General features: G+C 39.6%; 2 protein-coding genes across 4 annotated transcripts in view; one reads left to right on the forward strand and one right to left on the reverse strand.

The window, feature by feature from the left end:
- On the forward strand, positions 1 to 15,493 carry si:dkey-183j2.10 (probable glutamate receptor). Of its 2 annotated transcripts, XM_057845383.1 has the most exons (10): positions 1 to 496; positions 616 to 703; positions 4,649 to 4,680; positions 4,770 to 4,949; positions 5,017 to 5,240; positions 6,892 to 6,989; positions 10,077 to 10,294; positions 10,370 to 10,589; positions 12,683 to 12,927; positions 14,200 to 15,488. In XM_057845383.1, exons 2-10 carry the CDS (start codon positions 640 to 642, stop codon positions 14,314 to 14,316), a joined length of 1,398 nt encoding a protein of 465 aa, XP_057701366.1. In that variant the 5' UTR covers positions 1 to 496; positions 616 to 639; the 3' UTR covers positions 14,317 to 15,488. The 2 variants fall into 2 exon arrangements, with proteins under 2 accessions (XP_057701366.1, XP_057701367.1); XM_057845384.1 differs by lacking the exons at positions 1 to 496; positions 616 to 703 and adding an exon at positions 1,368 to 1,705 and having other exon boundaries at positions 14,200 to 15,493.
- The window catches only part of plch2b (phospholipase C, eta 2b), a 16,317-nt gene continuing 13,258 nt past the window's right edge, over positions 13,745 to 16,803 (reverse strand). For both annotated transcript variants that reach the window (XM_057845376.1, XM_057845375.1), the window contains one exon: positions 13,745 to 16,740. In XM_057845376.1, coding sequence (XP_057701359.1) covers positions 15,664 to 16,740 — 1,077 coding nt within the window. In that variant the 3' untranslated portion in view covers positions 13,745 to 15,663. The remainder of the gene's footprint in view (positions 16,741 to 16,803) is intronic.

The raw sequence follows: 16,803 nt of genomic DNA on the forward strand, positions 1-16,803 counted from the left end.
TATTATTTGTAATTTTGTTTTATTCACATTTTATTAATTTATCATTTTAATCTTACAAAATATATACAGAATATATGTGGGCGCCAAATTTTGGGTCATATAGGCCACACTTGTACTATACCAAATATTAATGTGGTCTACATGACCCAAAATATCATGTTCACATATGTGGATACCAGGACTTTAATCAAGTTTTTTTTTTTTAATTATTTATTTAATTTAATTAATAAAATTGTCAATTGTCTTATAAAATGTTACAAATAAATTCCTCAAATTTAATTCTTGATTGGTAAACAGGTCATAATTTCCCCACGCTATGTCCCCTTTTAAATTCCTCCCACTACTTGAGAATTCTTTCACAATCCCCTCCCACCAACCCAGCATGACTGCTGGCTATCTTCACCAATTTGGCAATCATCACACTTTCACTCTGTCATCTGACTATCCGACATCCTAGACAAGCGGTCTGGTCCAGTGGTGAGGACGCCCCATAAAGGTAGACTGCCCTTGCATACATATGTATGATTAATGGAGATTTACGTCATTGTACCTGTTTTTTTGCATACCACATTATGATTAATAGAGATATATGTAACCTTTTTTCCCTAATCATAGGATAGGCAACATTAAATCATCAGGATGCTGTTTGTCTTCTTTTTATGGTCTGTTGGGTTCTTCTTCAAGATTGGGACATGCACTGCAGGTAAGGAATTTGCACAGATAACCCAACATACCAGAATGTGCATTTGTCAGCAGACTCTAAAATTAGTCTCAAACAAAAGAAATATTCATAACACATATACGATTTTTTCTTCACGGCGTCATAATTTTGTTCATAAATTTAGGAAATGAAATCCTATCAAAGTTTACTAGTGGTGAGGACTGCGTAGGATGCTCTAGGTACTCAGGCTTTATTTCGTGTCAAAACACACTAGGTTCATTGAAAACGTGGACTGTCTATAGGTGTAAATATGAGTGTGGAGGCTTCTCCTGGCCAAACTTGCTATAAGATGATGTATAGAACATGGCTGGATGTTCAGCCTGTTCAGATAATGTGGAAAAATATGGTGTTTTTAATTCCTGTATCCAAACATGTCAAAGTGTGACCCGATTACAACATTAGGCCATTTGCTGTGGCCCGTCTCCAAACTCCTCAATGTGTTTTTTGCCCTGACGTGACATAAATGCTTAATCTGTCAACTTTGCATCAAAAGTGTTGCTCAGCATCCTGTCCAACTGTTGAGAAAGAAGAAAACAGTCAAATTTTCATGGAAAATAGTCATAAATCATCAGTATAGAAGCAGGGGGTGTATACAAAGGGCCTTGTGTGTCTCAGTGACATGGGGTTGGAAGTGCTTGTATTAGTGTCATCTCTTTGAAAAGGAGGACCCATAAGGGCCTTGGCCCAGACCGGCGCTCTTGATACTCTTTTGACTGGCCTCTCATGTCCAAGTGCCATGACATTGACATCCTTTGAATGGACACGCTGCTGCGGACTGAAGAGTGTAGCCTGAACAAGGAGACTGGAGTGGTCATATCAACGGGACGCAGGAAGGAGATGTTTGTGTCCTCCAAGTGTTCATCTCAAGTGCACAAAGAACGCTTTGATTTTGCTACATCAAGGACATGAGCCAAGGCAACACGAGCGGTATTCTTGTTGTTGCTGTTCTTTTTATCTGGGCTGGCTAGACCGCCACAGTCATGGGTGAGCTGGAGCCTTTTCAATCTTTGTGACTTTTGGCAAAAGATATGGTATACGTCTGTGATGGCTCGCCATACATTAAACAGTCACATACAGGCAAACAACCATTCATACATACACCTATGGGCAGTTCATTCAACCTAATGTTTGTTTTTAAAACGTGGGAGTACAGCAGAAGACATACAGTAGAAAAAACAACTACTACATAGTGTTATCCATATTTGAATAAATATGTTTATGTTAAATGTTAAATACTGGTTGGTCTTTTGTTTTGTTTGTGCTCTTTTTTTTTATTGTATGGATCTAATCTGGATTTATTATTTTTTGCTAGGCTTTTAATGGCAACCTATATTTTAGCATCCTTATTTAGATGATTACATACTGTACATGAATATATTAGGGCCCGGTGATTTTAAGTTTGAAGATCTGAAGATTTTATTTAAGTTGATCTCGGTAAGCAGCAGTTTAATCGACTAGATCAGCTGTAAACTGAATTGATACTGTTCTGATACCCGACTAAGAGTGGGAACCTCACGATACGATATGATTTGCGATACAAAGCTCACGATAACGATCATCTGACGACATGGCGATACAATGATTATCGATACATTTGTAGAATATCCTAGAATGAGTTTCTGACCAACAACTAATAAACAGAAAAACAAGGTTCTGCTGTGATTTGGAATGAGTTTATCACTAGTACACGTCCATCCATTTGAACTAGGAGGGTGGCAGCAAATGAACATTCGTTCATTCACTGCCATCCCTCCCCTTCAAACAGATTGAACGTCCAAGGCCGTCAGTGGCAGCCAATGCCAGGCAATGAGGTAATTTTAGGCCTTTAAAGGTCATTTACCTGTTGATTTTCAGTTACTTCCTGTTTATTTTGCGTTACAGAGCAAGAAGTGACCTGGGAATCACCCAAATGAATAGGCAGTGGTTCAAACTCAACAGGAAATGACCTGTAAATGCCCTAAGATGAACCACAAGTGACCTGTAAATGTCCTGAAAATCGGACAGAATGACTGTGAATGCTCTGGTTTCGAATGAACGAACAGTCTAAATGAATCGGGCGTCGTGCACCGTCAATGCAGCCTTAGAGTTATATGAGACACTATTATGGTGGAAAATTTTGGTAGCAACTTGTTGGTTCTGTTTTGTTTTATTATGTTTTTTAAACATTGACACATTTTTAAAACCAGGAGCATATCGATAACCTTTTTGGGAAACAAAGTATCACGATACATCACCATTTCGATATCTTGTCACACCCCTATACCCGACTGTGTGGTATTGCCTGATTCAACACTGATATCATGTTTGTTTGTTTCGTTGTTGTTGTTTTTTAATATATAGCTTTTAAAAAAAAACAAAAAACAAAAAAAACTAAATTTCTACATACTCACGTGAATCTTATGTAATTCTCCTGCTTAACTCATTGATTGCCACTGATGGCGCTAGACGCCCAAACGTTAATTCGCTGCCACACTGCCACTTCAAATAGATTGGACATCTAGAAGTAATAAACACATTTAAATTCACAGCAGAGGGATGATAGCACAGCTTACGATTGAACATCTAGCATTGTCTTCAGAAGAGCGACAAGCGCTCCTTTTTTTTACAGCGCCGTATGTAGCTAGCGGCCATCTTGGGTAAGGCGACCGGCGGTTAGCGACTAGGTCCCAAAGTGTACATATTGCGCAGCATTGGTACGCTGTTTCTTAGTACTCCCAGATACTAGTTATGTCATCTTGTTGCTGTATCCGTACACGGATTGACTCATTGTCATAACTTGTTGAAAATAGTTCAAGTTTGTGTTAACTCACTTGAAAGATCTGCATAACAGTGTAATAAATTAGCTATTTTTAAGGGTGCTGACTTGGCGATTGAACATAGGTTTTGAGCGGCTTTGTTTGTAAGGTATGTTACCAACTTGAATGAGGATTCTGTTTGACAGTGACAATTTATACTTAGTAAACATGTCAGATTTTTATCTACCGTAATTTCCGGACTATCAGCCGCTACTTTTTTCCCTCATTTTGAATCCTGCGACTTATAGTCCAGTGCGGCTTATTTGTTGATTAATAGGGAACACTTTATTTGACAAAGGCGTCATAAGACTGCCATAAGACCCTGATAATTATGAAATGACATTATCATGGGCATTAATGAATGCTTCTGACAGATGTCATTAAGTGTCATCCGGCTAATTATGTCACTAACTCCCATTTATGTCCAGCTTGGATCCTTTACATCCATTTAAAAGGGAGATAATTTGCCGGATGACACGAAATGACATCTGTCATATGCATTCATTAATGCTCATGGCAGTGTCATGTTATAATTATGATGTCTTATGACAGTCTAATGGCACCACAATAATATAAAGTCAAATAAATTGTTAGCAAATTCCATAACTAGCAATTAATGAAACAACTGGAACAGTAACTGCAGAAATAATTCGCACAGACAATTTTGATTTGTTATTTACATCTCTAGCGCTACAATGCATGCTAGGAGGCATGTTGGATGAAAACAGAGTTGACAGCAGGTGGCAGCAGAGGTTTACTGTCTCCCCCAGCAGTGATGGCCAAATGAAGCTTTTTGAGGCAATAAAGCTTTGCAACCAATTGGTTTAAAACTTTATTGTGGTTCATTTGGTCTTATGACAGTCTTATGATGCCGCTGTCAAAGTGTTACCGGTTGAGATCTTTTGGTGTAAATATCCCAGAATACAGTGGGGACAGCTGCGGCTTATAGTCCAGTGCACCTTATCTATGAACAAATGACGTTTTCGTGTCAAATTTGGTGGGTGGCGGCTTATAGTCAGGTGCGTCTTATAGTGCGAAAATTACGGTACTTTTTCTTCAGTTATCATAAAGATATTCATGATGAAAAAGAAATAACTGCCTAAGTGTATCTAATTGTCTCCCCCTTTATCAGCCCAATCCGAGCTGAGAATTACTACAATCCTGGTAACCCTCGTTTCTTTCATTTGTCATGTTTTTTTTTGTTCGTCATGGTGCAATTCAGTATAACAAGCAAACCTTTTCACATACTTTAGCAAGAGCCTTACACAATGCCCAAAGGATCACAATTGGAAGGCTTTTGCATGGACTTGCTGTCAGAAGTAGCTAAAAAACTGGACTTCAAATACAAAGTGCATCTGGTGAAGGATGGCTCTTACGGCAGACAAGATGACAACGGGCGCTGGAATGGGATGGTTGGCGAAGTGGTGCGAGGGGTAAGAAAATGACTGAAAAAGTGTGTTGGATATTTCTGGTCAAGCCTCATTTGAACGCTCCTTGCAGGAGGCTGACTTGGCGATCGCTCCGTTGACCCTCACTGCCGCTCGGGAGAAGGCGGTCGGCATGAGCAAACCCTTCATGCAGACAGGAATAAGCATCCTGCTGAGGAAGGACATCTCAGAGGGGACCGGATTCTTTGATTTCCTCACTCCCTTTTCGGCTGAAACTTGGATTGGTATCATCATCGCCTACCTGGGAACTGCTGTTTGCTTCGCTATAGTGGCAAGGTTGGTAATATGGTATGGTATCATGGTTTTAAGTGCCTATGACAGCAAAAAGCATGTTCATTTCATTTCATATTTTACGCGGTGTATTATGCTCCTGAATGATGGCTTGGATGTGTGTGGAAGCGATCAATATATTTATTCAATTTTTTGAATCCTGCACCATTAAAATGAGTGACTTCCGGACAGTGTCTGGATTGAGGAAGAAGGCAAATGTGACGTCAGCGGACTAATCATCTTCACAATACAGGCATTACTATATTATGCAAAAGGACTCCGGATTCAGCTGATTTTGCGGATTAATTCGTTTATTTTTCGCATCACGCCAGCCCAATGTGCTGCAGGCATTTGTTGCTGCACCAAGTTGAGGCGTGTGAGCCTTTTTGGGTTTCCAAAAGATCCCGTTCACCGCGAAGAATGGGCAAAACAAGTCCGACAACTGTGCGACCATTGGATGGAAAAGGAAGTGAGTAAACTTCGTGTTTTATATTACGTCAAATACTGGGATCATGGCACACGTTTTAATATGGAGGCGGCTTGCATTTGACAATGCTCCCTGTCCACTGAAAAGGCGGGAGTGGCCGCCTCCCTCTGCCAACGACTGGCGGCTTGTCGCACACCATGGTCGCCGGCCGATGAGCATCCGTGCTCTGGCAGTCACGCGCTCATGTCTGCGGTTCTCAATTTTGTAGAGACTTCCATCCCTCTCGGCCCTCTTCGTGTGCCCGCCGAGAGAGCACTATCCTCGGCTTCGGCTCAGGCAGCCATGCGCTCCGACGTCGACCGGTTTGTCCAGCGAGAATACGCTATTTTCGGTGTTCAACGACGAGCCAAAACTTGCTCGCCGCCGGGGCTGGTCGATCGATGAAGGCTATGACCCCCCCCCCCCCCCCCCCCCGCTGCTTGTGACATGAGTCAGGGTAGTTTTGTGTTAGTTTTAGTTTTCGAAAGGCAAGGAAGAGACTTGAAAGAGCCGCCCGTTTCGGGTTAGCATGTAGCACAGCTCTCACACTCCTTTGTTTACACTCTTTCCTTGTCTCTGAGTCCCCGCAGGGAAATGACAAGAGCCGACTAACTCCGGTGGCATAAAATACCGTTCGGGAGGTTTAAGAACTCGACAGTTTTGACCATTAGGCAGTAATTTACCCCGTCGTACAGAATAAATGTATTTTTAATATTTCATATTCCATTTAGCACACCACTGTTATTTGTCACGACCATACAATTTTTTTAGCAATTGGGGAAAAAAATACTTAGATAAAAAGAATATCCTGTAAAAATATTGGAGTAGAGAGATAAAAAAATGATGACATTTTGCTGCTCTCTGACGCACTTTTCTTGTTCTGAACCTTCCTCCTCTAGCTGAAATCCAAATCAGCTGAAATCATTACTCTGGTGACGTCATCACCCAGATGGCGCCACCAGAGTGCTATTATGACAGGAGAAGCTAAAAGGGCAGATTGAAACACTCATTTCTTGTCATCTGCGCTTTGCAAAATTGTTGTATATAGTTGAATCACCTCAAAATATGATATTAATTCACATAATAATGCTATTTAAGATTTTTTTGTAATGGTGTCACAGGCACTTTAAATGGCTAATAGCTTGCTCGATAGTGACTGTTGACACAGATATATTTGTTTTTTTTTTCCAGAGTGAGCCCGAGTGAGTGGAGTCAACCTCAAAGTGAGCAGAACACTTTCAGCCTTCCACACAGCCTATGGTATGCTGTTGGGGCGCTAACGCTACAAGGTAACATCTCAGATGGGCATCATTGAGGTTTCAGCTGTTTATGTTCATCTTCAGCCTTTTGACTCAGCTTTTTATTAATCCTTTCGTGACAGCGGTCACTACAGTGGGCAGCTATTCAAAAGTTAGCATTAGCTGAACTTATTCACTGTCAGCACAGGTCACTGAGTATGTGTTTTGGTTTTATTAAAAGAGGGAAATTGATTTTGAAAACACCTATTGACGGACTAGACGTCCAATTCTTTTCAACTGGAAGGGGCTGGAAGTGATCATTCCATTGAATGATTGAATGGTTGCTTTTGTTCGATTCTGGTGTTTGCTGGGTTTCAGGCGCCGTTTGCCTCTGCGGAAGTGTCGTTGTAGAATTTAGATGATAAACCACCTCTTCTACTTGGAGCTCCACTTCATTCTGGTCCACTCCGCTGCAACTGTGAACTTTGAATACACAGATTTATTGTTTTTTCTGTTCCTGGAATCAATCATTCCATCAAATGATTGCTTCCCCCCTCTACCAGTTGAAATGGATGGGATGTCAGGCAACAAGGTAATTTTGGGCCATTTCAGGTCATTACTTGTTATTTTCAGTCAATTCCGGTTGATTTTGGGGCATTTTATGGGTCACTTTCTGTTGATTTTGGGTTATAGAACAGGAAGTGACCCGGGAATAGTGACTCAAACTCAACAGGAAATGACCTGTAAATGCCCTCAAATGAACAGAAAGGGACCTCTAAATGCCCCGAAAATCGGAAAGAATGGTTTCGAATGAACGACCGTTCATTCCCCCTTCCCAGTCTCTTAACGGACTAGGCATCCAACTCGGTCAATGGAAGCCATATAGTTAACTGAGACACTATTATGGTGGAAGATTTTGGTAGCAACTTGTTGGTTCCTTTTATTTTTTTGAACATTGACACCTTTTTAAAACGATATCTCGATTCTTGGCAGGAGCATATCGATAACCTTTTGGGATCCAAAGTATCACGATATATCACCATTTCGATATTTTGTCACACTCCTACTATCGCCGTTAATTGCAACCAAAGAGTTATGCTGTGTGCGGTCAGCAGAGATGTATAAAAACAAAACAAAACAAAAATAAATATACGGTATAAGTACAATTCCCGGCACAAAATACACACAGGCCATACTTTTTTGAAATGTGTCTTTATTAATGAAATTTTTTTTTTTTTTTTTTTTTTTTTTAGATTTTCATTTTTTAGAATTAATGTTATTTGTTTAAAAATGACTTATATTTTATATTAATCATGTATTTTTTTTAAATTTGTTTTTCAAAATTATTTTTTATGTATTACTTTTTAAATACTTGATTTTTTAAAAAATGGATCCTCCAATTAAAGCAACACTAGGGAACTTTTCAACCTTTAGAAAATATTTTCATAACATTTGTGATAATATGCTGACTGACAATTAGTTGGATGACACCTCTTTTATATTTTGAGGGTATCTGTATCGCTTTCACCAACACTAATTAATTTTGAGGAGGGTTGCAGGAACCTTGCCACACAAAAAAAAACTATAAATGTGCTGAGTGCTGTACGACACGAGTCCCCAAACTACGGCCTGCAGGCCGGATATGGCCCGCCTCCACATTTGGTCCGGCCTCCTGAACATTTTTTTTTTTTTTTGTCTTTTCAATAGTGTTATTTATTTCTTGGCTTTTTTCTGTGAAGAACCCAGAGAGGGTTATTTGGTTGTTATCTATTTAATTAATAGTGTTATTATTATTTATTATCATCTCATCTCATCTCTACGTTTGTTCCGTGAAGAATCCAGAAAGGGTTATTTGATTGTGGCTTTCTGAAAAGCAATGCATTTTTACATTTAGGCACTCCTGCAATCGTCACACTTTTTCTGTTACAAACTGACCCCGGCCCCTCATCAGAGAAGGGAAAAGTTATGTGGCCCTCACAGGAAAAAGTTTTGGGACCCCTGCTTTCCGGCGTACGTCACTTTCCCCATTTATTATAAAAACAGAAGTCGATGCGAACGCTTTCGCACGAATTTTGTAAGGATGGCAGAGCAACAAAAGAGACAAAAAGATTTGTCTGAGGAGGAAAAAAGAGGAAGGCTACCAGGATATACAGAAAAAACATTGGCCCGACTTTCACTTGCTGGCATGAACGCCACCCCCTCCCTCACTCTCCCTAACCGAACTCGTTAGCGCTAAGAAGTTCGGCAGGGGTGGGGGGATTACCCACACTAAGCCACACGGTTGCTAACTGTCATATGCTATTGTTTAGCCACAACAGGATTTATTAACTTATTACTTTTCATTCTTCACAGAGCCGCTGGAAACAGAAATGTTGTTAAATCCGTCGGCAGGCGACCGGGAGATTGATTTTTGATTTATTGATAATTTTACCAAACTGCGGGTGTGCGCTGGTCCTCATGGGAAATGGAGTGCTGGTCCTCATGGGAAACAAAGTCTTTCTTAAGGCAAAACACTTCCGCTTCTGTCCACTGGTCACTAAATCGTCGCTAAAATCGACCAAAACTGAAAAGTTACATAGTGTTGCTTTAATACATTCATTTCGTTTCAAATTATTTATAGATTTTTTTTTATGGCCCATCGCAAAATACGTGCGGGCAGCTCTAAGGCTACAAATGGTTCTCAAATATGGGCCGTAAAGTATTTTCTCGTGGGCCGCAATTGAACCCTGGGCCGCAGATTAGAGACACCTGCACCACATAAATGCAATTACTTTTTAAGGTGGACTTTGTCCGCTTGAAGTTTAGAAGGGAAGCTAAAGTAGATTTTATTTCTTCTTTGTAAATTTAGTGACCTGTTTTTTTAAAAGTTTATTTATTTATTTATTTATTTATTTAAATGTTTGATAGAAGACGATTGGGGCTGGTGGTGTCTCGCAAAATATATTTTTATATATTCTAATATATTCATATATATCTCTGTAACATCTTTGTCTGTAAATATCCCAAATTAAAACGTGGACACCTGCTGTTTATAGTCAGGTGGGGTGTATGTATAGGTTTTTTCCTTAAATTTTCGGCTTGTAATCAAGTGAGCTTTCTTGTCCGTAAATTACAGTAGTTATTGTATTGTGTTGACAGGTGCCGGTCCACATCCCCGCGCTTTCTCCGGACGCGTCATCTGCTGCAGCTGGTGGCTTTTTGCTATGGTCATATTGGCTTGTTATTTCTCGAACCTCAGTTCTTCCAAGAGCCCTGAATCCACCCAGCTGAACGTGAAAGGCTTTGAAGACTTGGCCAAACAGGATGTGATCGAGTATGGCTGCCTGAGTGCCTCCTCTACGCTGGCCTTTTTCAAGGTAAACATGGAGAATGGCTTTGTCATTTATTAGTGGTGAAAAGAATTAAACACACATTTTTCCTTTCTCGCCCAGAATTCGGACAACCCAGTGTATCGCAGGATTTTCGAGCACATGGAGAGAAGTAAAAGTCTGGTGTTGACCATGGATGAAGGAATCCGGCGCGCAAAGGAAGGCAACTTTGCCTTTATTGGAGAGTCTGTGTCTCTGGACTTAGCAGTGGCACGCCACTGCGACCTGGTCAGAGCGCATGAGGTGGTCGGCATGAGGGGATACAGCATCGCCGCCACTCTTGGTGAGAAATGATTCTTTAAATTTAAGTTACAGGATGGGATTTAATGGGAAAATTAATGTTCATCTAAACCACAAGTGTCGAACGAAAGGACAGATCCGGCCTGCTGTGTAATTTTGGTTTGTTTGTTTCTCGCAAAAAAAACCGAAATACATCTGTGGTCCTCATTGAATGATCGAATCCTACTTGTACATTTTTTCTTTGCTAGTTTTGTTTTTACTTTTTAATGAAAATGTTCCCTCTTTTTTTAAAAAACCAAATATTTCGCCCTTTCATTGACATTGGTCACTACAGTGGACATCTTTTCAAAAGTTATTATTAGTTTAACTCATTCACTGTCAGCCCAGGTCACGTCAGGTCATGTGTTGTGGAAATTAGTAGAAGAGCGATCATTCCATCGATTGATTGCTTCCAGCCACTCCCAGTTAAAATGGATTGGAGGTCTCATGCCATCAATGGCAGCCAAAGAGTTAAGCTATGTGAGGTCGGAAGAGATAACCGAAACGGAACAGAACAAAACGAATGGATAAAATTCCCAGAGCAAAATACACACAGGCTGGGCCACACTTATTTGAATTAATTTGTTTTAATTCATTTTTCTAAGTTCTAGTTTCCTTTTTTTTTTAATTAATTTGATTTTATTGAAAATGATATAGGACAGTGATCCCCCGCTATTCTCGCACTTCAAACTTTACGCCCTCAGTCCATTGCAGATTTTTTTTTTCAATTAAATAATAAATAAACAAATGCAGTATTTTATAGAGCTGTCCCGATCCGATCATGTAGTCTCTCACTCTCCCTCCTGCTGCTTTTCTTGGTCAAGCAGCGCACTGGAGTTGCTTTTTAAAGTTAACGATGATTGATTGTTAAGGTTTTATCTTGCCAGAGAAGCTTGGAAGCCAAAACTTCAAGGCCCCGCATGTGTCAATCATCGTTTGGCGTGTTAAACATTTTCTGTAGCAACTCATTGTGTGCAAGTGAGCAGCATGATCGGATTTGAGTGGACTCACTCATTTAAGCATTTAATAAAGAAAAGCATTTTTCTACGCAATTCTTGTTTAAAAATAATTCAGTGGGACAGTAACCTGTTTAATACGTGTAACATTTGAAGTGCTTAAAACCATTTATTAAAATATACAGTATATTCTCTATACGTTATAAGTTTTAAGTTAAGTTACGTTTATGTTAAGTTTTTTTTAATTATACTTTGGGGGAAAAAACTGAAAAGACGTATTATGTGTATCTCTTTCCAATGATAAATCTGAATAAATACATTGAACACACACAAAAAAAAAAAAAAATGGGGGGGGGACGCTACTTTGCGGTTTTTGACCCATTGCGGGGTTTTTGGTCCCCATTAACCGTGAAAAATAAGGGATCACTGTGTATATATTTATTACTCGTGGCTTTTTTTAATTTGCGGGTTTTTAAAAAATTCTTTATTATTTATTGCTATTTAATCAATTGACCGCCCCCTACAAAATGAATCCTTAATTTAATTCATTTATTTTAAATTGAAAATTACTCATGTTTTTTTGTTCTTGTTCACCATAGCAAAATACATGCGGGTATAACTAATACTACAATTGGATTGTCAACCTTGAGCCGCAATTGGCCCCTGGGTAATAAGTTTTACTTATTACTTACTTACTCCAAACATTTGGGGGGACGGGGTCATAATTACTGCATGCAAGCATAAAAAAAATAAAAACTTTAAAAATATGTAATTTTTTCTTTTACAGATTTTTCCATTTTTATTTTTTTGAATGGCAAAGTGAATGATTAACATAAAAAAAAGAGAATATTACGTTTTTAATTTAAAAAGACAAAATGATAATTTTTTTGGTTTTAATTTATGTAAATATTGAAATATTTATGAGAACATACAGTAGTTGCTATCTTGAGGCTCAAAACAAAAAGATACATCAACTCTCAAAATCGTTGTGGATTCATTTGATAATCGATTTGTTGTTGTTGATTTTGCTCTAGTTGGCAGACATAATGGCCCCCCGATGGAAACTAGAACTAACATGTTGCCCAGGACAAACATAAGTTTGACATCTCTGATCTAAATAACCTTGAGTTTTCTCTCCAAGGATCCCCCATCATAAAGAACCTGAGCGTGGCCATCCTGCAGCTAAGTGAGGCAGGCGAACTGGCTTATCTGCAGAGCAAATGGTGGGCCAGCAGCTGCCTGGAGGACAAGGCCAAGGTGACAGCTTTGCATCCGCATAGTCTCAAGGGGATGTTCGCCGTGCTCGCGCTAGGCCTGACATTGGGAATGCTGCTGGCTGTGCTGGAGCTCGCCTCCAGGAGTCGCAGCAGAGCGGAGGAGGAGAAGGTATGAATTGATTTGGGGGGGGGGGTTTGACATTTATCAAACCTGTTAAAACCATAAGCGGATTTAAAGGGGGGGGCAGGGGGACGGCACCCCCCTGCTGGCCGAAAAGTGTCATTGCATGCAACAAAAATGAATGAAATGAACAAAAACTATATATTTTTAATGGGTCAAAATTATTTTTCGAACAGATCATGTGACTAGCAACTTGGAGACGGTCATTTGCTTTGCATATAATTTTCAAAAATAAGAATAAATAATTAGGGGAGGGCAATTGTATTTTTTTAAATGATTTTTTTCTTTGATTGAATTTTTTTTTTTTTTTTGATTGAAGCAACTTTTATTGGGATTGAATGATTTAGACACAAATGTCCTACCCATAATATTGCCCAAACACAAAAAGAATTGCTTCAAAGAAAACGTTTTTGATGAAAAATCAAGTGTTCAAATACAAATTTTTCCATCTCAAATATTTTTTCGCATTCAGAAACTTTTTCCATGATTGAAATTTTTCGTTTTTTGATTGAAAAGATTTTTCGTTTTGAAAATATATTTGTTTTGAAGGAACTTATTTTTTGATTGAATAATAAAGACAAAAATGTCCTAGCCAAAATCTGGGCCAAACACAAAAAAATTACTTCAATCAAATAAAAAGATCAAAGAAAAATAGCTTTCACATGCATTTTTTTTTTTTTTTAGTTTCAAATGTATTTTTGCATTCAAACACATTTTTTAAGCGACTTTTTTTTTGGTTGAAAATATGTATTTTGATTGAAGCAACTTTTTTTGATTGAATAATAAAGACACATTTCTACCTCCATATGGCTCTGCCCAGGGGATACAATTTATGATTGGGGTAACTACATTGGCACGACACCGGCGGGCGTACCATATTTAATGGATGATGATCTTGGCGAAAAGTATTGCCTAAGCAGTCTGATTTAGAATCCCCCTCAAGAATGATGGGAAACAAAAAACACTGTCAACTTATTATTATAAATATTCTTGTAAGTTAATTTTATTGCTGATACTGCGTTTGGGGGGGGTCATCATCATGTTGTCCCCCCCTGCCCCAAAAGTCAAACTCCGCCTATGGTTATAACATATATTTGATATTAGCTATTTAAAAAAATACACTACATCACAGTTTTGATGATGCAAACAGTTTCATATTTTTCAGGATTTTCTCATTTTAAAACTCACAAGTCACAGATACAATGAAAATCCTCAATATACGTTTCTTTTCTTTTGTGTTTCAATACATCTTGCCCACAGAAATCCTTCTGCCGGGTGCTGACTGAAGAACTCAGCCTGCGTTTCAGAAAAAACGACAACAACAGTGCAACAAAGCGAGCTCAAGAGCCTGCTGAAAAAGAGACAGAAAAGGCATAGAATCTTTCTTCACACACTGACAAAAGACCCTTTCTGATGGCCTATAACTCTTTTAAAACCCCATACATAATCAATGGCTTGGTAACAATAATACAAATACTCAAACAATTAACATCTCTAACTATGAACTATATGTAAACAATTGCTACTAGTATGCTTCTAGAAATTTAAGGAAGCTTAAAATAAAAACAGTCACACAAATTTTGTTATTTTACAATGACACGCCAATAAAGGAACTTATTCCTTGTTAGAATTTCATCTATTTGAAGGCTGCTTTCCTATTTCAGGACCTGGATGACAAATTAAGTGCTTTGCAAAACAGTATAGCATTTTATTTTACTATGACATGCCAATAAAGGAACTTATTCCTTGTTAGAATTTCATCTATTTGAAGGCTGCTTTTCTATTTCAGGACCTGGATGACAAATTAAGTGCTTTGCAAAACAGTATAGCATTTTCACCGAAGAATTTCAGTTATTTCAAAGTCGGCCAGACAAGGTTAACCCAACTGTGGTAACATTGAGATAATTTCTGTGACCTGTTTTCACCACATCACGTTTGTTCATGCTATTTGGCATCAGTGTGCCTTGACTGAGTGCCAGTAAAGAGATGTTGTTTTGTCGGGACATGATTATTAAATTTTTTTTGTTTTATATTTTAGGCCAAAATTAGTTTCAGACTTTACAGACAGTAGCCGCCAGAAATATTAATGCAGTAGTATATATTTTCACAAAAAGTCTGTTATCAATTTTTAATAAACAAAAAAACAAAATGGAATCAGGAATTGTAGATATAATTGCTTATATGGTAGTCTCCATGTTTGCCTGGTCATAAAGCACAATATTCGATAGGATTTGAAAGATCAGTAAAAATTCTCTCAATTGGCCAGCACTCTAAAAAAATGTCTTTTTGTTTTTGTTCAGCTCAATACCCGGCATTTCAGTTTGTTCTGCTGGGGAATATGTATGTTCGTATTTGAAAGACCGTGAATGTGTACTGTTAGCAAGGGATAGGGACAAAACCCTGCTGCCTATGAAGAAAATGAGTAACAGACACGGATTCAAAAACAGATAAGACAGATGACAGAAAAGCATACTAAGCTATGACCGGCCTAAATGAAGCTCATCTATTTTTAACCTATGCGCTTGGCAGCAAAATGCCACCACATGGCTTAATAGTGATATTTTTATTAGACTTGTATTTGTCCGAAATATAAAAAAAAAAGCATGCAAGTACACAAAATTCACGAATGAGGTGGTTATTTGTAATTTTGTTATAATCCTGGACACAATTTTTTTAAGTCGATGTACCACTGCACCTTGTTAGACTAACTAGTGGTAACAAAGCCTACCTAGGCCCAAATGTGTTCTCAGATCCTTTTACATCAAACAAAAGTGGGGATGTGCATCTAATTGCTCTCAGTTTTTGGTCAAAAAGTGCCTTCATCTCCCTCTGCAGGGTGCCATCACACTGCTCAGCACCTGCCGCAACGGGGGCATCTCTGAACTCCAGGCTGTCTGAGCTGCCCCCGCTGCTAGACGAACTGTCAGACAAGCACAGGCCGTTGGGTACAGTTCTTACTAGGTGGTCGCTGTCCTCGGCCATGCTCTGGACTCGCCAAGTCTGCCAACGGAAAGCGGATCTGCGGTCTACCATGGGTGTGACAGGGGAGATATTGGGTTTTCGGGGGCAACTGCGTGAGCGCACTTTAGTTCGTATTGGGGTGGAGGGCTTGGGGGTGGCAGGTGCCTCTAATGTTCTTCTGACGCGAGCTGGGGAAGGCGGAGGGATAAGAGGTACAAATTTTGCTTCGGAACATAGGGGATGGTGTGGTATCGATGGAGGAGCTGCAGGCGGAGGTTCCCCCGGTGGATCTGTGTCAGTCACTGTTTCTGCATCAGCCACCACAGAGGGTTCAGGCTCCTCTTCTCTAAATGGGGTCAGTGTTTGCAACTCATCAGCTTCAGGCAAAGACTGCGGATGACTGAAATTAACTGCAACGGGATCCTGTCTGTCTTCGATAGGACTGTTTGGGCGTGAAGGGCTGTCCAGGTCAAAGCTCTCTTGAAGCAGAAATGCCGGTACTCTGTTTGAATCTGTAGAAGACATCTTACTAAAGATCCCTCTCCTCATCTGTGTTGGCTCATGAATTTTGACTCGGTGGGCACGTCTCACGGGTTCACTCATGATCCCTCTGTGCATGGCTGCCCTGGCGGCGGGCCCTTGCACCAAAGGGGACATTTCTTCGTTCCTGCTGTCCTGGGAGAAGCAGTCGGCGTCCTTGCGGAGATACAAGGGGGGCCAGTCTTCGGAGGACTGGACGGAGGAATCGAGGGACGGCTGCCTTTGGGGTCCCTTCATGTGTTTCTGGGCTGCTTTCTGAATGTGCTTTCTGGCCACTTGTACAGCATTTGCTGGCTTTACCTATGACATAAAATGTTTAGTTATTCAAAAACTTCAAAATGAGTATTTTTGCATGAAGCTTAC

Source organism: Corythoichthys intestinalis, chromosome 9 (assembly GCF_030265065.1).
Source record: "Corythoichthys intestinalis isolate RoL2023-P3 chromosome 9, ASM3026506v1, whole genome shotgun sequence".
Taxonomy (NCBI): Eukaryota; Metazoa; Chordata; class Actinopteri; order Syngnathiformes; family Syngnathidae; genus Corythoichthys; species Corythoichthys intestinalis.